This window comes from Odocoileus virginianus, chromosome 6 (assembly GCF_023699985.2).
Source record: "Odocoileus virginianus isolate 20LAN1187 ecotype Illinois chromosome 6, Ovbor_1.2, whole genome shotgun sequence".
Taxonomy (NCBI): domain Eukaryota; kingdom Metazoa; phylum Chordata; class Mammalia; order Artiodactyla; family Cervidae; genus Odocoileus; species Odocoileus virginianus.
The window spans coordinates 66,918,655-66,941,328 of record NC_069679.1 but is presented as its reverse complement, the minus strand read 5'-3'; the positions used below and the strand labels follow the sequence as shown (position 1 = coordinate 66,941,328).

The 22,674-nt window shown below is 45.6% G+C and overlaps 2 protein-coding genes across 2 annotated transcripts in view; both read left to right on the top strand.

The window, feature by feature from the left end:
• Positions 1–22,674, top strand: part of ZFYVE26 (zinc finger FYVE-type containing 26) — a 65,061-nt gene that overhangs the window by 24,766 nt on the left and 17,621 nt on the right. Inside the window, exons 17-32 of the mRNA XM_070469535.1 lie at positions 1,355–1,474; positions 1,569–1,733; positions 3,106–3,324; positions 3,937–4,039; positions 4,910–5,655; positions 7,982–8,178; positions 9,732–9,836; positions 11,553–11,675; positions 12,067–12,243; positions 13,562–13,808; positions 14,540–14,638; positions 17,048–17,211; positions 18,253–18,389; positions 20,240–20,271; positions 21,065–21,201; positions 22,232–22,452. Of these exons, the coding sequence (XP_070325636.1) occupies positions 1,355–1,474; positions 1,569–1,733; positions 3,106–3,324; positions 3,937–4,039; positions 4,910–5,655; positions 7,982–8,178; positions 9,732–9,836; positions 11,553–11,675; positions 12,067–12,243; positions 13,562–13,808; positions 14,540–14,638; positions 17,048–17,211; positions 18,253–18,389; positions 20,240–20,271; positions 21,065–21,201; positions 22,232–22,452 (2,992 nt within the window). The remainder of the gene's footprint in view (positions 1–1,354; positions 1,475–1,568; positions 1,734–3,105; positions 3,325–3,936; positions 4,040–4,909; positions 5,656–7,981; positions 8,179–9,731; positions 9,837–11,552; positions 11,676–12,066; positions 12,244–13,561; positions 13,809–14,539; positions 14,639–17,047; positions 17,212–18,252; positions 18,390–20,239; positions 20,272–21,064; positions 21,202–22,231; positions 22,453–22,674) is intronic.
• On the top strand, positions 6,013–6,653 carry LOC110134990 (single-stranded DNA-binding protein, mitochondrial). The gene has a single exon (XM_020889762.2). The coding sequence runs from the start codon at positions 6,058–6,060 to the stop codon at positions 6,502–6,504; it is 447 nt and encodes a 148-aa protein (XP_020745421.1). The 5' UTR covers positions 6,013–6,057; the 3' UTR covers positions 6,505–6,653.

Here is a 22,674-nt window from a genome sequence, read left to right as displayed (position 1 = left end):
GAATGTGAAGAAAGAATTAGGCAAAGTGTCACTCCCCACCTGTCCTTGATACACACACCCAACACTGGAAGGACTGACGAGGCAGAGAGACAGGAACTTATTCTCTCTGAGTAATACAGAGGGAGGAATGGTGAACAGGTGTGATATGAGTAGCTTTCCCTGGGTTCAGTGATTCACTGGGAGAACTCACAGGACTCAGCATACAGTCGTACTCATGGCTACAAATTATATCATCAGAAAGACACAAAGCAAAATTAGCAAAGGGAAAAGGCTCATGGGATCAAGTCTGGAGGAAACCAGACATAAGCTTCCAGGAATTCTCTCCTGCTGGAGTCACACGGGACGTACTGAACTCCAGTAGTAAGTTGTGACAACAAACAAATATGAAATGTTTACTACTGGAAGCTCATCAGTGACCCAGTGCCCAAGGTTTTTATTGGGGGCTGGTGACAGAGGCACCCTCTGCCCAACATGTACCAAACTTCCAGACTCTCAGAAGAAAGGCAGGTGTTCAGCATAAACCACACCATACAAACAGTTTAGGCACAATCAATCACTTCCATCATTTAGGGAAAATTTTATCAGGGTAGAAAAGCATCTGCCAGTCAAGTTCAGAGATGCCAGCCAAGGACCAACCTTGCCAGCAAGGCTTTCTGAGGATAGCAGTCTCGGGCTTTCTGTGTTAACTCTTTTATGCACACCCTTCCAAATCACGTCTGAGCTGTTGGCTTGAAATCCTTTAATGCTGACATAGTCCTTCCAAGAAAGTGCACTGTGGCATACACAATGCTGTTTTTACTGAAAAGTTTACTTCCCCCTCATCTAGCACTTATATTCAAAAATTGAATGAAGATTATATAATATTCAAGCCAACTGGTTTCATGCCAATCAGGAATTAATTTAGTACCTACTGCATTTCCAGATTATCCAAAGTTTATGGAGCAAAAGAGAGGTATAAGGAATAATCTCTGCATAAAGTTCTTTATAGTGTAGTCAGGGTATCAGGATACTATTTAAAACAATTAGAGGAGATAGGATCCCAGCTCAAATTCTCAACTAAGAAAGGTACCAAGGCAAATCCACAAGAAGTGCCTGGTTGCCTTGGGACAGCAATTCCCCAGGAATACCAGAGCTTCTGGCTCTGCTGCTGTGGACAGCTGAGGCATCTTGCCACAGATAGCCCTGAAACCACAGGCATGGAATATGCCAGGTTTACTGGGCTACTCAACTGCACAGCATCTACCTCCCCCTTCATATTGAAGGAGATAAACCTTTACACGTAAATACAGGACTTTCAATCTCTGAAGGTACCTTATGTTTTTTCTGCATTCCCCCTTGATTCATCCATTTCCAGGTCGCCGGCTAGACCACGTATTCGTCAATGCTGATGGCATTCGAGGCTTTCCAGGTGTTCTTCAGCAGATCAGTAAGATTCTCAATTACCCGCTTGTGTCAGCCGGGCAAATCAAATCAGGTGAGCTGCGTGACTACCTTTTTTTAATCTCCTGGACTCAGAACGTTGGGTCAGCATCAGACCTGACTTTTTCTTTCTCGTTTGCTCTCCATAGAGAGTGGAGAGGATAAAGGAGGAGGTCCCCCACGGTGCAGCATTGCTGAGCTGCTTCAGATGTGTTGGCCCAGCCTCACGGAGGACTGTATAGCCAGCCATACCAGCCTCTCCCAGCAGCTGGAGCAGATCCTGCAGTCGCTGAGAGAAGCACTGGAGCTGCCAGGTACTAGTCCTTCTGCGAGGGAGCAGTTACGGTTGAACTAGGGGAAGGACACAGCGGAGCGTGAAGGAGCACATTGGAATGGAGGCTTAGGACTCAGAAGTGGGCCCTTTGTGTGTACATTCTGAGTTGCTTCAGCCATGTCCAACTCCTTGCCACCCTATAGACTGTAGCCTGCCAGGCTCCTCTGTCCATGACACTGTCCAGGCAAGAGTGGGTTGCCATGCCCTCCTCCAGGGGATCTTCCTGACCCAGGGATTGAACCCCAGTCTCCTGCATTAGCAGGTGGGTTCTTTACCACTTGTGCCACCTGGGAAGCCCAGAAGTGGGCCCTACCACCCCTCTAGTTAACCAGGACTGGTTTTGTAACTAATCCCACCTGTTTCCCCACCTCCTAAGTGAAGGGATGCTTAGCGTACCATTAGCTGGTACACATTTCTTATTCCCAATGAGAGATATACCCAGAAGTCACTCCGTAAACATTGACCAAACCATCCCCAAAAGAGTGCTGTGCATTTTGCAGAGGATTTCCACCCCAGAGACCCTGAGATGAAAATGGAACTCTTCACCCTGATTTCTCCAGACTCAGAACTCTTCCTGGATGAGAATCACTTGCACAGGGAACCAACTTGGGATTGTATGGTGAAAGTCACTCAGTCATGTCCTACTCTTTGCAACACCAGGAACTATACAGTCCATGGAATTCTCCAGGACAGAATACTGGAGTGGGTAGCCTTTCCCTTCTCCAGGGGATCTTCCCAACCCAGCAATCGAACCCAGGTCTCCCACATTGCAGGCAGTTTCTTTTTTTTTTTTAGTTCTACCAGTTTATTGCTACCAACCCATCTCCCTCCACCCTCGTGCACACATGCTCAGTCATGTAATCCCATGGACTTCAGCCCGCCAGACTCCTCTGTCCATGGATTTTTCCAGGCAAGAATACTGGAGTTGGTTGCCATTTCCTTCTCCTGCAGGCAGTTTCTTTACCAGCTGAGCCACCAGGGAAATCCAAGAATACTAGAGTGGGTAGCCTATCCCTTCTCCAGCAGATCTTCCCAACCCAGAAATTGAACCTGTGTCTCCTGCATTGCAGGCAGATTCTTTACCAACTGAGCTATCAGGGAAGCCCTTGGGATTGTGTAGCTGCCTCATAGGTGTAATACCCAAGCTGTAGGATGCCCCATGCAGTATATATTTATATTTCTATTTTACAAACTTAGGATTTTATAGCTGCCTAGTAAGTATAATACCCAAGTTTAGATGCCCCATGCAGAACTGAGCAGAGGTTCAGTTCCCATATTGTGTTGGAAATTGACCCAAAGCCAGATGCACAGACTCAAGACTGCATGCCTTCTCCTTCCATAACTCTCCCCAGAGCCCAGGAGTACACCACTCTCCTCCCTGGTGGAACAGGTGGCCCAGAAAGCTCCGGAGGCCGAGGCCCACCCTGTGTATATCCAGGCTCAGCTCCTCCAGAAGAACCTGGGCAAACAGACGGCAGCAGGCGGCAGACTGACTGACTACATGGGCACCTTCTTCAAGTACTGCAGCACCCTGGCTGCCGTTTTCCTTCGGAGCCTGGGCTCTGAGCCTGGTAAGTAGCAGGAAAAAGGAAATATAGTCAGGACATGTCTGCAAGTATCTAGGGCAAGGAAGCAGGAACACAGTGAAGTGGTTCTAGGGGCAGCAGCAGCCAAGGACACTGGATTTATGAGGTCCTCTCTTACACACCTCTGCATTTGAGTCACCTTTATCTCCCCAATACCTCGTACAGTAGTACAGCATATGAGAGTATTCAGTACGTTTTGACGGTATTAATGACTCAAAAATACTCTCTCAGATCTTCAGTCTACTGTGGACATGAGAACTGAGAAGAGGAATTTAGTCTCTGTTTAAAATGCCAGACGCTTGAGTCCACAGAGCAAATGTTACCTGCACTTCAGTCACATGGAAGGGAGCAGAAATCGCTATTTGTGGCTAGAGCTGTTCACTGAAGTGTCTGTTGTTGGAAGTCTCTAGGACAGTGGTAAGGCATAGATAAACCTGTGGTCAGCATCATGTCAGGAATACCTTTTACCTAGAAAAATGCCAATGAAAGGACTTTCCGTGTAGTTTTGACACTTATTTTTGTTGTTGTTGATTCTGGAAAATAGGGCTCTGAATGTTGCAGTCAGTGGTGCAAAAATCACTTTCTTTACTTTTGCAGATCACGTGGAGGTCAAGGTAGGAAACCCCTTTGTTCTCCTGCAACAAAGCTCTTACCAACTGGTGTCACACCTGCTGCTTGAGCGACAAGTACCCCCAGACAGGTAGGAGCCACCCCGTGAGAGTCAGGCATGGGCCTTCCTAGTTGTTTCATCAAGGAAACCAAGGGCTCAGTGGGGCTGTGTTTGGGTTCAGTACAGGAAGGGGGGGATTTCTTCAACTTTTCCATTAGTTTGCAGTTACTCTTATGCAGGCTTCATTAAAATGCAGAGTGCCTTGTTTCTTCCTATCCACATCTAAATAAAGGGGTTAAAACCAGGTTAAAAATTAAAAAATAAATAAAATTAAGAGGGGACTCTACTTAAGAGTAGACTAAAACCCAAAACATTGATAACATAATTAGTTGGCTAGGCTGTAGGAAAACAAGCATTCTCATAGATTACTAGCGGGATATAAATCTGTGTACAGCCCCTGTGGGAAAGCAGTTTGTCATTGTCCATTAAAATGATGATCTGAAAAAAAATAAATAAATAAATAAAATGACGATCTGCATTTTTGGCAGTCCACATTGGGAAATTAATCCCGAAGCTTTATTATACTAAGAAAAATGCTATATGTACTAAGTCATTTTATCACAACTTTGTATGTCATAGCCATTGTCCACTAATAGGAGACTAGTTAAATTCAGGTTCCTCCACATAATGGAATGCTGTGTAGCTATTAAAAAAAAAATAATAAGGGGCCTCTCTGTAGATGGATATGGACAGATCTACCAGATGTGTTATTAAGTAAAAAACCAAGGGGCAGGGCATTGGGTCTAATAGACTGCCTTTTGAGTTAAAAGGAGGAGGGGAATAGGGGGAAACAGAGAGTCTACATTTACTTCTGTTTGTTTAAACATAAAGAAATTTGGAGATTGAGTGATGGTGCCCGGGCACTCAGGCCTTGCATGCCCTCTGCTTCTCTCCCTCCAGGCTGGCAGCCCTCCTGGCCCGAGAGGGTCTGAGCCTGAGCGTGCCGCAGGTCATTGTCAACTGCTGCTGCGAGCCCCTCACCCTCTGCTCCTCCAGGCAGAGCCAGCAGATGTCAGCCTTTCTGGCCCGTCTGGGCACGCTGGCCCAGCTGCACACCTCCCACTGCCTGGATGACCTCCCACTTTCCACATTGAGCTCCCCAAAGTCAACTGAGAACCCTGTACTGGAGAGAAAGCCCCCTTCCTCCCCGAGGGATTCATCACCCCCAGCCCTCACCTCCTCCGCCTTGGCCTTTCTGAAGTCCCGCTCAAAGCTGCTGGCTACCGTGGCCTGTCTGGGGGCTTCCCGGGGGTCAAAGGTCACCAAGCCCAGCTTGTCATGGAAGGAGCTTCGTGGCCGCAGGGAAGTGCCTCTGACGGCCGAGCAGGTAGCCCGGGAGTGTGAGCGCCTCTTGGAACAGTTTCCTCTGCTGGAAGCCTCCCTCCTGGCTGCCTGGGAACCCCTCCGAGGGTCCTCCGAGCAGGGGCAGAGTCTGGCTGCGAGTCTCTGTGGCCAGGCCAGTCTCTCTACTGTCCTCCTGGGCCTCCATTCTCCCACTGCCCTGGACGTGCTCACCGAGGCCTTCGAGGAAGCCCTGGTGGCTAGAGATTGGCGCCGGGCCCTTCAGCTCACTAATGTGTATGGACAAGATGTGGACGACTTGAGCAGCATACAGGATGCGGTCTTGAGCTGTGCGGTGGCTTGTGGTGAGCAGAAAGCTGTGTCTTCCTCCTTCAGCAGTGGTAATAACATTGAGAGTTCACCGAGTGGATCATCGCGTCTGATCCTCACAGGAACTCTCAAGAAAGGTGCCACCATGGTCTGATGATACTGAGAGGCGAGCCAGGCCCAGAGCGTGGGAAACTGCCCAGGATAGTCAGTGGTGGAGCAGGGCTTAGAACCTAAGCCCATCAAACTTTAGGAGAGGCACTCATAACCAGTATTCTCCACCCTGCATATCAGAATCGTTGGCAAATGTTATAGACTACAAATATCTGAGCCCCATTTCCAAAAGCCCATATAAGGTTCAGGAAAGTGTCTGTTTTAAAAAAGCAGTCAGGAGAGCCTCAGGAAAAGACTAAAGATTGGAAGAAAAGAGAGTAGAAGCCATGTTTCGAAGACCTGTAGTACAGGTGCTTCGTCAGTTTGTAAGACATGAGTCTGAAGTAGCTAGCAGTTTGGTTCTCGAAAGGTCTCTGAATCGTGTGCAGTTGCTTGGTCGAGTAGGTCAGGACCCTGTCATGAGACAGGTAGAAGGAAAAAACCCAGTCACAATATTTTCCCTAGCAACAAATGAGATGTGGCGATCAGGGGAAAATGAAACCTACCAAATGGGTGATGTCAGTCAAAAGACAACATGGCATAGAATTTCAGTGTTCCGACCAGGCCTCAGAGATGTGGCGTATCAGTATGTGAAAAAGGGGTCTCGAATTTTTGTGGAAGGGAAAGTAGACTATGGTGAATATACGGATAAAAATAATGTGAGACGACAAGCAACAACAATTATAGCAGATAATATTATATTTCTGAGTGACCAGATGAAAGAGAAGCCGTAGACTGGACGATTCTTCTCTGGCCGGTGTTTGGTACAGTCTCATTTCCAAATCATGCTAGTGGTTATAGTTCCTAAGGACAAGAATTAAAGTACTCTTCATTAAAAAAATAAAAAATAAAAATAAAAGCGCAGTCAGGAGAGTTTTCCTGTAAAGGGCTTTGTAGGCTCTGCAGGCTTGGGGGCAAACACTCAGATCTGTCATTGTGGCCTGAAATCAGCCATAGACCATAAACGAGTGAGCGTGGCTGGCTTCTAAGAAATCTTTATAAAAACAAACCCTCAGGGGCTTCCCTGGTGGTAAAGAACTCACCTGCCAATGCAGGAGGCGCTGGTTCGATCCCTAATCCAGGCAGATCCCACCTGCTGGCGGAGCCCAACAGAGCCCGCAACTGTTGAGGTGGTCAGCTGTGCCCTAGAGCCCACCACAGTGAGAAGCCTGCACACCGCAACTAGAAAGTTGCCCCTGCTCGCTACAACTCGAGAAAGCGTGGGCAGGGACAGAGACCCAGTGCACTCAAGAGGAAATAAATGATTATTTTTTAATTATTTAAAACACACACACACACACACACACACACACACACGCCTGTTAGTCAACTCCTACTATAAAAGCTAGTACACACACACACACACGGGCGTGTTAGTCAACTCCTACTATAAAAGCTTGTACACACACACACACACGGGCGTGTTAGTCAACTCCTACTATAAAAGCTTGTACACACGCACACACGCATGCCTGTTAGTCAACTCCTACTCTAAAAGCTCCCCAGGAGACTGATGTGTACCCAGGGGTGAGACTGGTGACTTTCAGCCCTCCACTAGGGGGAGCAAGAGCCGAGCAGGCTGTGGATAGGGGCCTTGGCTTCTCTATGGAAAGGAGAAAATCCTTCCTTGAGAAGGTGGAGAAATCCACTGACCAGCTCTGAGGTCTTAATGGCTTGGATGGAGTCTGTGTTTCAGCTCTGTGATGTAGGGGTGTGAGAGAGAGAGAGAGCTGCTAAGTAAAAACAACAGTTAAAAAAAAACAACCTAGTTTGCTTGCAGTAACTTTCAAGTCATAATGTAGGATGCAACATGGAAATTACAGGGAAAACCGAAAGTTCTGCTGACAAGTTGAGTCTGAAATGGTGCTGTGTATGCAGCTTGCCAAACCATGGAGCACCTCATCTATTCTTCTGTCTTCTCTCTTTTCATTCTTTCTCCCTTTTTTCCTTCCTTTCTCCTCTCTTCTTTTCTTCTCCTCTCTCTTCAGAAAGTCCCATGACTTTGATTTCACCTGCATAACAAGAAACAAAATATAGCATCTGTCTTCATCATAGAATTGCTCCAAGTATAAAAACTAATTCAGGTCAGATGTATCTTCAGGATCCTCCCAACTCCTGTTTTGTGAAATTGAACACAGCCCTTCTCTTAAGAATTAACCTGGACTCTTGAGCTCCTGTGCCAGGCTTGCTGAACATCTTTTTGTCTTATAGACAAAGAAGGTTGGCAGTACCTGTTTGCTGTGAAGGATGCATGTCTGAGAAGTCGGCTAACGCTGCAGTTTGTGGACCGGTGGCCTCTGGAGTGGTGCCTGGAGATCCTGGCCTACTGCCTTTCAGACACAGCTGTCCAAGATGGGCTGGAGTATGAGCTACGGAGAAAGCTCGCGGAGCTGCAGGTGTATCAGAAGGTATAGGACCTGGCATCAAGAGAAAGGAATCTGATTTTGGTATTGACCATTTGGTGATGTCCATGTGTAGAGTCGTCTCTTGCATTGTTGGAAAAGGGTGTTTACTAAGACCACTGTGTTCTCTTGGCAAAGCTCTGTTAGCCTTTGTCCAGGTTCATTTTGTACTCCAAAGCCAAACTTGCCTGTTCCTCCAGGTATCTCTTGCCTTCCTACTTTTGCATTCCAATCCACTATGATGAAAAGGACACCTTTTTTTGGTGTTAGTTGTAGAAGGTCTTATAGGTCTTCATAGAGCCAGTCAACTTCAGCTTCTTCGGCATTAGCAGTTGGGGCTTAGACTTGGATTACTACGATATTGAATGGTTTGTCTTGGAAATGAACCGAGATCATTCTGTCATTTTTGAAATTGCACCCAAGTACTGCATTTCAGATTCTTTTGTTGACTATAGGGCTACTTCATTTCTTATAAGAAATTGTTGCCCACAGTAGTAGACATAATGGTCATCTGAATTAAATTCCCACATTCCCGTCCATTTTAGTTGGCTGATTCCTAAGATGTCAGTGTTCACTCATGCCATCTCCTGCTTGATCATGTTCAATTTACCTTGCTTCAGGACCTAACATTTCAGGTTCCTGTGCAGTATTGCTGTATACAACATTGGACTTTACTTTCATCACCAGACACATTCACAATTGAGTGTCATTTCTACTTTGGCCCAGCTACTTCATTCTTTCTGAATCTATTAGTAATTGCCCTCCACTCTTCTCTTGTAGCATATTGTGTACCTTCTGATCTGGGAGACTCATCTTCTTTTTGCCTTTTCATGCTGTTCATGGGGTTCTCAAGGCAAAAATTTCCTCAAGGTTTGCCATTTCCTCCTTCAGTGGATCATGTTTTATGAGAACTCTTCACTATTAACAGTAGCCATTTTGAAAGGGATAACTAAAAGTGAAAATTTCACTTTCAGTTCAACCTTCCAAGTGAAAGGTCCTTGTGATGTATGTTATATTCGAGATCAAGAGGCTTAGGAAGATAGATTTACGTGGTACAGCTACATAACGAGTATACATATGCTAATCTTTCTAAGTGTACTGGTAACCAGAGTCCAGAGCCCAACTAGGGAAAGTGAAAATGGCAAGTGAAAAAGATTTTCTTTCCACTCTTCCTCAGCAGTTTTCATGCTGAGCTAAAATGTTGCATGAAGGGTGATCCCACAGAGCATTCAAGCCAGAAGAATAACCTGGATAGAGTTTTGAAGTAAAGGAGCAAGGGACAAGTGACCCCAGAAGACTGAACAAACTGCAAAGGACAGAAGCCTCTGAGAACTGTCCTACAGTTGTGGCCTCCCCACTCAGCCTTGGCTCCCTGGTTATACTTGCCAGATCGATTGACTCATCTTTGCAAACACTCTGCCCCATTAGTTCTTATTCCCTCTCTCTCCTGGCAAGTTTGGTACAGAGACCTGGGGATGGCCCATCCCTGGAAACTCCAGTGACTTGTTCCCCGACAGAGAAACTAGTGTGGTTTGATAGCTTTTCTTATCTTTCCTTAGATTCTAGGTTTGCAGTCTACCCCCATGTGGTGTGACTGGCAGGCCCTGAGAAACTGTTGTGCTGAGGACCCTTTGACTGTCATGAACCTGATTCTGGAAGCCAAGGTACCATTTTCCTGGGTACTATTCTCCTTCCTCCTCTTTCTAGATTTACCCCTCCTTAACCAGTTAAGTAGACTCCTTTCCATATGTCAAGGTTCACATTTTTTTTCTATAATTATGTAACACTCTTTTTTCTCTTTTTTATGCATGTGAAACTTACCAACATTCAGAGAAGTGTAAGGACTAAGACAATTAACGCTTTTGAACTATCACCCTTGTTTTCATAGAGGAGATTTCCTACACTGTTCACAGTGAGGACAGAATACATTCCCAGCGTGGAACTGCTGCATCATGAGGCATAAGCATCCTCACCTTTACTAAGATGTTACCACGTTGTTCTGGCCTAGTTATTCTCCTACTCACAGTCCCTATTGCTCCATCTTCTTGGCAATTTTGGCATCATCTAGCTTTTTGCTTTTTGCCAATAAGGTGGTATCACATCATTGTTTTAATTTACGTTGCCATGATTACTAATGACCTTAACTACCTTTCCATGTGATTGTTGGACATTGAGTGCTGAGTAAATTTTTTTTTACCCTTTGAGAAGCTGATATATATCATAGGTCAAAATATAGATATATTTATTCAGGTGCTGACTCATCCAGTGCTAGATAGTGGTGAAACAAAGGTCATTAAGCTTAGCCTTTGCCTTTGTGCAACTCATTATTTTGGGAAGGGGTGGGCGGGGCAAGGGTGAGGGGAAATGTGAGCCATATCCCTAGGTGATGGTGATATTCCAAGTGACAGAGGCAAGCCCAGACTGTGGTGGTGGCACAGGCAGGGCATCTAATGTAGCCTGAGAGACAAGGGAACATCCTGAAGAAGGTGGCCCCAGGCAGAGTTGTGGGGAGAGCCTTCCAGATGCCACCATAGAATACTCGGATGTAGCTCTGAGAATTCCACTCTCTGAAACTTTAATCCAGAGTTCCCAAATTGGAGGTGGGGATGTGGGGAGTAACAAGGGTTGATATCCATGGAATCCAATACCAGCATGTTTATTGACCTGTGCAATAGTAGTCTACAGAATTTTTAGCTTTTCATATTGATTTCATTGCCAGCATTGGAAAATAGGGGGATTTTTCAATTAAAAAAAAATGTTTTTGTAATTTTTTTCTCTGGCCATGCCACAAAGCATGTGAGAGATATCTTAGTTCTCTGACCAGGAATTGAACCCATGTCCCCTGCAGTGAAAGTGTGGAGTCTTAGCCACTGGACCACCAAGGAAGCCCTAAAAAATTTTTTTGAAAATTTTTAAACTCTGGCAGCACTAGGCCTGCACAGTCATATAGCAACAGTCAGAGTTGAGTAGGCTTTGTCTCCTTTGACAGTCCTGTCAGCCTTACCCACTTCCTCAGTATCTTCCCAGCACTGACCAAGTGTTAGTGGCTGTGTGTCATCTGTTTCTTTCTTATAGGAGAGCTAAGAGGAAAAGGACATCTTTAGCTGCCTACTTGCACCATTTTCAGAACTTACCTTGCCAATTCTGGTCCTTTATGAACCCACTTTAATCTCACAATGAAGTTCCCATCAACACTTCCCAAACTGTCCTAGGGCTTTGGCAGATTCGGGACTGCTGAGAAAAACCAGGCAAGAGTTGAATGAATGACAAGGCCAGGATTTTTTTTTTTTTTTTACATTAAGCATTTATTAAGCACTTACTTAAGTGCACTGAAAGGCCAGGATTTTAAAGGGGTTGAAGGCATGTGTGTTTCCTTCCAGGAGTATGAGTTGTGTGAGGAGTGGGGCTGCCTCTACCCTCTTCCAAGAGAACATTTAGTCAACCTACATCAGAAGCATCTCCTCCACCTTCTAGAAAGAGGTGATCATGAAAAGGCTCTGCAGGTAAGCTTCCAACTCTTCCCAGTTTTCTCTGGGGAGGGATATGATGGTTGGTCGAATCGGATGGCTCTGTTCCTACTGGATCCCATTCAGAGCACTCACAGTCTCAGATCTGCTCCTGCATTAGCTGGTTAATAGTCACCCTGCCTGTAAGTGCCAACCCTACATTAGGTGCCAGGTGGGCAGCTGGGCCCAAGATCCTGCTGATCTCTGGTCCTGCCAAAGTCATCATTTGTAAAGCTAAGGGGTGCTGGGAAAAAAAAAAAAATGAGTGCAGAGAAAGGGTTAATCCAAAGTGAATAAATCAAAAGGTTCTATTCTCAAACAAAACAAGGCTGGACTAAGAGTTCTTCTACAGGCCTCACCTTTCTCCTCTACCTTCCTCCTGCAACAGCTTCTACAAAGAATTCCCGACCCCACCATGTGCCTTGAGGTCACAGAGCAGTCCCTCGACCAGCACCCTAGCTTGGCCACTTCTCATTTCTTGGCCAACTACCTCACCACCCACTTCTATGGAGAACTGACCGCTGACCGACACCGTGAAATCCAGGCACTGTACATGGGATCCAAGGTCAGGAGGAGAAGGGGCTGTCAGGAAAGCATGATAGTCCAGCTCCCACTTCAGAAATTGCTTTTCCAGGCATCTGCCTTCCTTGACCTGTGATATACAAAATCTTGACCCCAATAGCCCACCATATCCCTTAGAACTTAGCGTTGCCTACTGCTCTGCCTCCAAAGTGAATTTTACGGTCCTCCTAAGTTCTCTGTATGCTTTGCCTGACATCTGCTATATAAAGGCTTCTAAATTCTGACCATGAATTAGAATCACCTGGACTTTCTAAAAATAGCAGTAGTTGTATTTACAACTAGAGTATTTACAACTGAACTTTTTGGGACAGGGCCTGCCTGTTTTCCAGAAGGATTTTGATGTGAGGATTTAAAACTGCTGCTTTAAATCCTTAAAACTACTCTGTGCTAAAGGAAAGTGGTCAGTTTTCTATGCAGTGAGATAATAAGTCCTTACCTTTGATGTGTAACCTAGGTAGAAGAAATTATAAGCTAATTTCAGTAGAGTTTAGGAAAAGTGGTGTTTAGGAAAAGATAAGGCCTTCTGACTCTCTGATAATGATTGTGATTGGCAGTCATACTGTCCCCTGAGTGTAGAACGCACCGCATGAATAGACCCAGTGCTGGCAGAGCCGTGAACATGACTACCAACCTACTTGCTAAGAGTTCAACCACGTAAAATGATTCTAGAGAGGATACACCTGTTTTTCTCTTTTTGGATGTACTGTGCCAGAGTGCAGTCTTTGAAGACGGGCAATGATTAGAGCCAGTGAACATATTTCAAGCCCAGTGATAAGAACCCCTAGGAAGAATTTAGAGTCATCATTCACCTGTAGGACCCTGCAGGTACCAGGTTTAGTCCATCTTATATTGCTTATTCTAGCAAAGCCTCAAAAGGACAGAATGGTGACTTTAAGGATCAGGCAGAGGTCAATCATGCCTGGTTAGTCTAGGCTGGGGGTTAGGAGACCAGCGCCTGTGAGCCAAATCCAGTCCTCAGCCTGCTTTTGTAAATCATGTTTTATTGAAACACAAGCACGTACACTCATTTACCAGTTGAGTAGTTGCCACAAAGACCTTATGGCCTACAAAGTCTGAAATATTTACTATCTGAACCTTTCCAGAGAAAGTTCCCCTCATCTTGATTGCCACTGGAGGATTTAGCTAGGAGTCCAGCCTTACTTCCTTTCTAAAAGACTCCCAGCCAGCTGGCCAAGAGGCCATTGGTCCCAGATACCCTTCCCACTTCCCCATGAGAATCTTGACTTTCTTCTGAAATTCATGTCTTGTTTCCTTCACACTGGGGTGTACCCCACTCCCAGGTACTGCTGACCCTGCCCGAGCAGCACCGGGCCAGCTACTCCCACCTGTCCTCTAACCCCCTGCTCATGCTGGAGCAGCTGCTCATGAACATGAAAGTGGATTGGGCCACTGTGGCCGTGCAGACTCTGCGCCAGCTGCTGGCCAGCCAGGAGATTGGCTTCACCGTGGACCAGGTGGACTCGCTGCTTTCCAGATATGCGGGAAAAGCCCTGGATTTCCCATACCCTCTGCGGGAGAAACGCTCAGGTAACAGCCAGCATGCTCAGTGGGGGTTCTACATGGAGAAGGAAATAACTCTGCTCCATCTTTAGTTTTCATTTCTCCTCTTTTATGATTTTGAGTTGATAGAGAATGAGAGGATACGCTTCAGGAGAGAGAGCTCTTTTGTATAGGAGAGATCTTAGTCTTGGAGGAAGTGGCAGGCTAACCTGAATGAAATGTTGGTAGATAACTGCCATGTGCATAATAACATAAAGTTTCAGAAAACAAGGCATGCTGAGAGTGGTCTGTCTAGCCTTGGTGCAATGGGCTCTTAAGTGCCATCATTTTGATTTGAGGACTATTCCTAGGGTCACATCAGATGTCACTAGTATGTGAGCTGATTCAGTCTCTAATAGAATGAAGAAAATGAAATAAATGAGGGCTAATGTTCCCAGCCAGCTTTTTTTTTTATTACTCCCTACCCTCCAGGACCATCACTTAAATACCTTCCGCTTCCCTCTGGACATCTTTAGATTTATTTTGTAAAATCCTAGTGTCTATACATCACTTATCTCACATGCCTAACATAGTTTGTTCATTGAGGCATTTGAAAAGCATGCTTATGACTGTCTTAGAAGTCTTTCTGTCATTCTTTGCATGCCTGGTAGAATCATGGGATGACAGCGAAATCAACAGGGCTTTGAACTAAATTCCTAGCAAAACAAGTGAGGTTTGTTTATGGTAGAATGATCTGTCAACATTTTCCTTCCCTGCAGACTCTGTGATTCACCTCCAGGAGATTGTCAGTCAGGCTTCAGACCTCGAGAGCTTGTCTAGGTCACCATCAGCCGAGTTCTCTTCTGCTGCTGCTCCTGGTAAGAATGAGTTCTGAGAGTTACCCATTTTTTCAGTTCAATCTTGCCTTACTCTGATTTTCTGATTCTTTTGCTGTTTTTTTCATTTCTAGTCACAACATTCTTATTGGTTTTGCTGAGTTGTTCCAACTTTGTATATCCCAGAAAACTCAACATGTGAACGATTCTTATCATTTGCAATAGTATATCTATGAAGGTTCCACAATGAGTTAGCAGATACTGAACCATTGCTTCTAGGGAAAATATGCTTGTATGTGTGTGTATGCTTGTATGTATACATGTGTGTATATATATATATATATATATATATACACACATTTCACATACATTATAATCTCAGCTGAATACAGTTCATCCCAGTAGATTCTATTTTCTTTATTGTACAAAAGAAAAAAAGAGGCTCAGAGTGTTCAAGTGACTTGCCTGAAGCCACCGCATCCAGGATGCATACTGAGCGTTTGGGATTCGAACCCCCTCCAGCCATCCCCAGAAGTGGCTTCTTGCACTCCCTGCCTCACCGTCCTCTGCTGGCTCCATTCTCTGGTCTGCTCTGTATGAAAGCTGAAATAGGAAAGCAAAACATGACCTTATGCAACCGTAGATGAGGACCTGCATAATAACAAGCCTGCAACTCAAATCATTCACCACTCTATAGGTGTCTGCAAAAGCAATGCAAATACCGATTTTGAAGTTAAAAGTAAATTTTAACAAGTAGGCAGCTTCACAAATATGGAATCTACTAATAAGGAGGATCAACTTACTTAGTCATTGTGTTCATTCTGACCCTGTCCTACAGGTAGTTATTTATGTCTGTCAGCCACACAGGGTGCAAGGTCCTTGCAGTCTCCTGCCATTTCTCGGTCACCCCTTTTCACCAGTGCTCCACTCCAATCTCCTGACTTTTGCCCAATGGCCTGCACTCAGACGAGGCTCAGCAAGTGTTTGTTTTGCCAACAGTCAGGAGAACAGGCTCCTGGGGAGAGGTCAACAATCCCTCTCCTTCTGGGTGCTGCTAAGAGTCACTGTGTATTCAGTTCTCTTTTTCTGTGACCTGCCAACATCATTCTGCTAGGTACCGTACCATCCATCTCCTTAGATACCATAAAGCAAAGTAGCATTTTGTGGCCCAACTTTGAGAAGGAGCCATGCTTCAGGATAATCAGCAGACCTGACAGAAGGACTCAGGTATACAAGGATATGAGCAGCTTTTCTGCATAAGGCAGCCTGAGCAGCTTTGGTTTACTTAATTTTTTCTTTATTTTTTATTACAGAAAATTTCCAGCACACAGAAGTAGAAAGAATAGTGTAATGAAGTGTCATGTACCTATTACTCAGTTGCAATATTTATCATCTGAGTATGACCATTCTTGTTTCATCTGTACCCCTGTCCCTCTACTGGGTTATTCTGAAACAGATCCTAGCTATCATACCATTTGCTCATAAACAAAACAGTGTCTATCTCAGGAGTTCCCTGGTGGTCTAATGGTTAGGGTTCAAGGCTTTCATAGCTGTGGCTTGGGTTCAGTCCCTGGTCAGTGAACTGAGATCCTACAAGCTGCATGGCATGGCCCAAAAAAAAGCCCCCAAAAAACAGTGTATACCTCTAAAAGGTAAGGACATTTATAAAACAAAACCATAACATCATTCTCATAGCCAAAACCAAATTAATGATTCCTTATTATTATAAACTATCCAGTCAATATTCAGATTTCCCCAGTAATCTCATGAGGAATTTTTTTAGAATTGGTATTTCTAGAATCAGGATGTAAATAATGTCCACACATGGTGTTTGACTAAACTCTCTGTTAATAAGAATCTCTCTTAATCAGTAGGTTTCTGTACCCTCTTTTTCCCTCTACCTCTTTTTTATTTGTAAAGGAAACTGGTTCACTTGTCTCGTAGAGCTTCCCACACTCTGGATTTTGTTGACTGTCACCCTGTGGTAATATAGGTCTCCGTTCCCTTTGTTCCAGTACCCTGTATATGGATCTAGAAGCCTGATTTGATTCAGGCTCAATGTTTTTTGGCCAGTGTATTTGATAAGTGGTCCTGTGCCTTCCATCAGGAAATGCACAATGTTCTTTTTTTCTTTAAATCACCAAGTTCAGAAACATGGCATATTTATATATTTGGCTGGCCCAGGTCTTAGTTGTGGCATGTGGAATCCAGTTCCCTGACCAAGAACTGAACTGAGGCCCCTGCATTGGGAGCCAAGAGTCTTAGCCACTGGACCACCAGGGAAGTCCCACACAGTGCTTTTTTGGCAATCAGCCATTGATGATCATTAATTGGATCTGTGATATCAGGAGGCTTTGTAAAATGGTACAGTTCTAATTCTCTCATCCCTTCGTCATTTATCAGCTGGACCATTGATCACCTTTTACTCTGACTTCTGACTCTGACCCCCAGGTGTCCCCATTGTACATTCCCCAAGTCTGAGGGAGAGGAGCTTCCCCCAGAATCAGCTGCCGCTGGAGTTTGTGCCCCCGGCTACACCCCCTGCCAGGCACCAGTGGGTCCCAGATGAGAGTGAGAATGTCTGTATGGTCTGCTGCAGGGAGCGCTTCACCATGGTAAGTCTTATCCGTCTCTAGCTTCACCTGCAGGAGAAATGAAGGTTCTCCTTCATGAGCCTGAGTTTATAGTCACTCCTGTCCCCAAGAGGAGAGGGTATGTTCAGAAGGTCTAAGGCACTGGGTTTATCTTTGACCTGACCAGGATGCATTTTCTGAGTTCAGATAGAGGGTAGACCCTGCCCCCCACCCTCCCTTGAGTAGCCTTAAATTCTAAATCTCTGCCTTTCTTATGAAATAAATGAAAAGAGGCAGAGGTATTGCAGAAGCAGTCACCAAACATCAGGATATCTCGTTTCCAGCTCTCATGTCTTTTGCAATAAGACAGGTGACCTGGTAATGGTTTTATGTGCTGGAGCCAAAGGACTTCACTTCTCATCCCAACCCTACCTCTTACTTGCAATGTGACTATTGATCTTTTCATCTCAGATGCGTACTTGTAAACTGGGGATGATGTATTACTTGGTTCATAAACACTAACTATAGTAACACATGTTACCACACTGAGCACAGTACCTAACTGGCATAATAGCTCAGCACGTGGGAGAATGACGATGGTGTAATTTCTTTGTGTTTGTTTCCTCCTCTTCTATGAAAAAAGGTGTAATATGTCTATCAACCTCTTATGATGAAATAAGGCAGTATTTGTAAAATACTTGAAAAAAGGACACTTTTTCATCATCATCAATACCTTGTAGAACTGTGTTCCTCATTGGCTGGAAAAGTCACTTCTTCCCCACTACTTTTTATTCTGTCTTTACACGTTTCCTCCACAGACAGGTAGGGCTTGTCAGGAGCTCTTGCAAAACTGTCTATGACTCAGGCATCTTTGCCCATCAAATGAGAGAGATCTATAAATGTCAGCTTTGTGAAGGCAAGGATTAGTGTCTTCTTTCTCAACAGAGGCCCAAGCACCTGATAGTCTTAGCAAATCACAGATGGCTCATTCCAAGGATAAATGGATTGACAGGTTGCTCACAGGTCCGGCCATCTCACTTTCTCTTCCCTACTCCTCTTTCTCTTTCCAATGACCCTCCTCAGTTCAACAGGCGTCATCACTGTCGCCGCTGTGGCCGGCTGGTGTGCAGTTCCTGCTCCACCAAGAGAATGGTAGTGGAAGGCTGCCGAGAGAACCCTACCCGCGTGTGTGACCAATGCTATAGCTACTTCAACAAAGAGTGAGTGTCCTGCAGTGGGGCCACTGCTGCTGCTGACCAGTGTCCCCTTCCCAGGGTCCTGACAAACCTGCGAGTCTCATGAGGGAGCGCATCTCAAATCTGAGCAGTTACAGAAAGTTTTCTTTTCACGTTCACACTGAAATGCCATTAAGCCTGTGGTGTAATGGTTGACCTTGGTCAGAGAGACATCTGAGAGAGGAAGTAGGGGTATGTAGAAGCAGAGAGCAAGCTCGTCCGTAATGCTCTGAGATCAGGGCACTGGGTTCTTTGGCCTGTCCCCTAATGGAGGCCGTTGATCTTTGTTTGCCAACACCTTCACCTCTTCCAGCCACTCTTGCTTCAGTCAATCTCAGCTGGACTCAGAACAACACGCTCACTTACTGAATTTTGGGGCCTCACTTACATCAGCTCTCATTGACCTCATCATTCTGGCTTGTTATCCACGACTCTTCACCTGGGGACAAATCTCAGAAACTGCTCATGCCACTGGCAAAGCAGGTCAAGTGTTTTTTGCCGGCTCAATGTTGCTCAGTTTTTTCACTACTTCTAGCAGCAAAAGAGGGTAAAACTAAGTGCATGTGGGAATATGAGCCAAAGCAGCTATCCAAAAGCCAAATTACTTTGACTTCTTTGTGTTTTATGAACAGACTTAAATCGATCTCAAACTCATGTTTGTGTTTCTTTTAACATGAACTTTTTTATCATTGTTTATCATGGTGATTACTGACCTGATAGAAAGGAGGATGTTCCTTGCTTATACCACAGTTTCTGTGACCCTGGCATACCACTGCCTCCCTCCTTGTGGGGGACAGGGAAATTACCCATTTATCTTTCTGCTGAGATTTGAAATGAACAGTCAGTAAGGATTCCTTCACTCAGCAATCACATTTCCCTTGAGGAGCCCCTATTTAGTGGGAAGACAGCCAAAACACAGACCACAGAGTCCTTTGATAGTACAATATGGAGACACACCCAGCTTAGCTCAGTGATCAGGAGGATTTCCTAGGGGTGTGGCACTTGGCCTAAGCCTCCCTAGAGGATGAAAAGAAGTCAAAACAGTACCCAAAAGTGGGAGTAACACCTGCAATTAGGGACAGGAGAAAATGCGGGTCCTTTGAAAAGTGTAAATAGGTAGGTTATGAGCTAAGGCTCTGGATGGACTCAGGGGCTGGCAGCTGAGCTGAGAGGACCTAGGGATGGCACAATGGCTTGGAGCTTGCTCCAAGCAGCATGGGCTGGGATTGGTTGACCAGAAGGCTCCTCTGGTGATAGACTTGGGCTCTGGCCTGTGACATTGGGCTTTAGTGGTTAGTGGCACCAACTGAACTTGATCAAAGCCTGTGGCAGTGTGGATTGGACTTTTATGGGTTGAGCAGAGGTCATGGGTGGTAGGAGATGGTCTCCAGAGACAGCCAGACCATGAGGAGCTTTGTCTGCTGCAAATGTGGAATATTTATACCCCAAGGAGTTATTAAAGAATTTTAAGCAGAAGCATAACATAATGCATTTTTTGAAAGCTTGCCATAGCTACAAAGTAGAGAATAGATTGGCAGAATCAAGGAGACCAGTTGGGAAGCTACTGCAGAGGCAATAGCATTGAGTGATGAGGACTGTCTCTGAGACAGGGATGAGGAGAGAGATGAGGATATTTAAAGAGGTATTCAGGAGATGGCATGGACAAGAAATGATAAGTGGTTGGCTGTGACAGGTGAGAGAGAGAGAAGAGTTTTGAATGATTCCCTGATAGTCTCAGTGGGGTAACAGTAAATGTCAGTGCTGTATACCAAGCTCAAGGAGGAGGAAGAATTCAGTTTTCACAGGCATTTCACCTTTTCTTTCTCTGTTTCCAGTATACCAGAGGAGAATCCAGGACAACCAGAAGGTAAGGCTGGCTCACCTGCCCTGTAACTTTCTTTTTTTTTTTTTTTTTTTTTGACTGTGCTGCCAGGTTTGCAAGATCTTAGTTTCCCAACCAGAGGCTGAACCTGAGCCCTTGGAGGTAAAAGCGCAGAGTCCTAACCCCTGGACTGCCAGGGAGCTCCCTCCTTGTGACTTTTCCTTTCTATGCTCAAGTGAGCCATTCCTTCAGCGTATCTGCTGCAACTGACACCCTCAATGGCGACTCAGTCCAATAGTGACCAAAGAAAATTCTTGGCATTTCTATCAGGCTGTTTCCCTTAAGGTTTGTTATCATATTAACTTATCACACTGGCCCAATAGCTTCCAGCATCTAGAATGCCAGTAGCCAAAGAATTGGGTCCTTAACTTTTAGTAGCTTATTTCCTTGTTTCCCCCTAGATTCCCCTTGACCACCATCCTGCCTCCCAACGCTCCCTCCCTCCCCTTAATAATCACTATTGGTAGTTTGGGCAGGTTGGTCTTTAGAGCAGCCAGTGGCTCAGCCCTCCATTTAGGAGGCATGTACCTTTCAGGGCTTCTCACATGAAGCAACAGGGTTGTATGGCAGATATGGCAACACTCATCCCGAGTCTGTGCCTGGGGAAGAAAGTTTGAGGTACCCAAGGTGCTCTCCTGAAGGAAATACAAGGGACCAAAAGGAAAGAAAGAGCCCTAAGATAGCAAGCAGGGATCTGCCAACAGCTTACGCCACTCACTGGCTGGGCTAACTGGGCTGCTGCCAATGAATGACACACAGATGGCATTTGTCTTCTCAGCCCCAGACAGCTCCAAGAGCGAAAGCCCTCCGTACTCAGCTGTGGTGAGAGTTCCCAAAGCAGCAGAGGTGGAGTGGATTTTGGATCTGAATGAGGAGGAAAATGAGCTGGTGCGGAGTGAATTTTATTATGAGCAGGTAATAGCGATAAAATGGATTTGAGTTTCTTTATGATTTGTAGTCTGGAGAAGGAAATAGCAGCCCACTCCAGTATTCTTGCTTGGAGAATCCCCATGGACAGAGGAGACGACTGGCGGACTGCAGTCCACGGGGTCGCCAAGAGTCAGACACGACTGATCAACTGAAAACACACACACACATGATGTGTAGTACATAGAAGGAAATGCAGAGTTGGACAAACACAGACTGGTCTTCACTTGCTCACAGTGTAATCACATGGGGCCTAAGGCAAGGAAACCATTAAAAGCACAAAATGAGGAACAGCTTGAGAAATACACAAGAGGAAATCAGGAAAGCCTTCGTGCCATTTAAGATGAGCTTTGGAAGTGCGGTAGGAGTTTGACAAGCAGAAGTTTGGGTGTCATGAGGGGAGTGAGGATAGGGGAAAGACAAAGAGTTCCAAACTAGAACATCCAAGCAAAGACACAGTGTCCAAAATAGTTGGGGAGTTGGGAGTGGTTTAATTTGGAGGAAACATGGGGTATTAATAAAGGCAAGGTTGAAATGGGCTATTTATGTGTAGGGCCTTACACTCTGCAGTGAGATATGTGTATTTGGTAGATGTCAGGGGCCATGGAGTGTGCTTTAGGAATATTAATTTAGCAGCACTGTGTCCAGTGGCTTGAAGCAGAGACCTCTCCAGGTAGCTAAACAAGCAAGGCTACTGTTGTCCAAACCAACATTAAAGAGCACCTGAACTCCTAGAAAACTGGAAAAGAAGGGCCCCTCTGGACGTTGCCAAGAAGTAGGTAACATGTGGACACAGCTGCCTTCTCCCCAGTCAGGTGACAAACCTAGCAGCCAGAGTATGACTTAGAACTTCTGAAACGGGTTTAGTTCCACTTCTGCTCTGTGGGAGTCTGGCTTCTTCCTCCTGAGTTTTTCAAGCTTCCTAGAATGGGTAGAATTCCTGCCTCCCCAGCTACATCTGCAGCCTGGTCTGGCCCCTGAACTCACGTGTGCATCTCTCCTCTTCCACTCGGGCCAGGCCCCCAGCGCCTCCCTGTGCATTGCCATCCTGAATCTGCACGAGGACAGTGTGGCCTGCGGCCACCAGCTGATCGAGCACTGCTGCAGGCTGTCCCAGGGGCTCACCAACCCCGAGGTGGATGCGGGGCTGCTCACGGACATCATGAAGCAGCTGCTCTTCAGCGCCAAGATGATGTTCGTCAAGGCAGGCCAGAGCCAGGACCTGGCCCTTTGTGACAGGTAAGTGGAAGTGAGTCCCTGTTCTCTTACCTGGTGGTCATGAGATGCAAGTTCGATCCCTGGGTCAAACTTACCCTGGAGAAGGAAGTGGCAACCCATTCCAGTATTCTAGCCTGGGAAATCCCATGGACAGAGGAGCCTGGCAGGCTATATAGTCCATGGGATCGCCAAAGAGTCGGACCCAACTTAGTGACTAAACAACATGTTTATCCAGCTTCTTTT

Coding starts and splice junctions, on each gene's coding strand:
- LOC110134990 (XM_020889762.2), top strand. CDS start 6,058: ATGTTTCGAAGACCTGTAGTACAGGTGCTTCGTCAGTTTGTAAGACAT.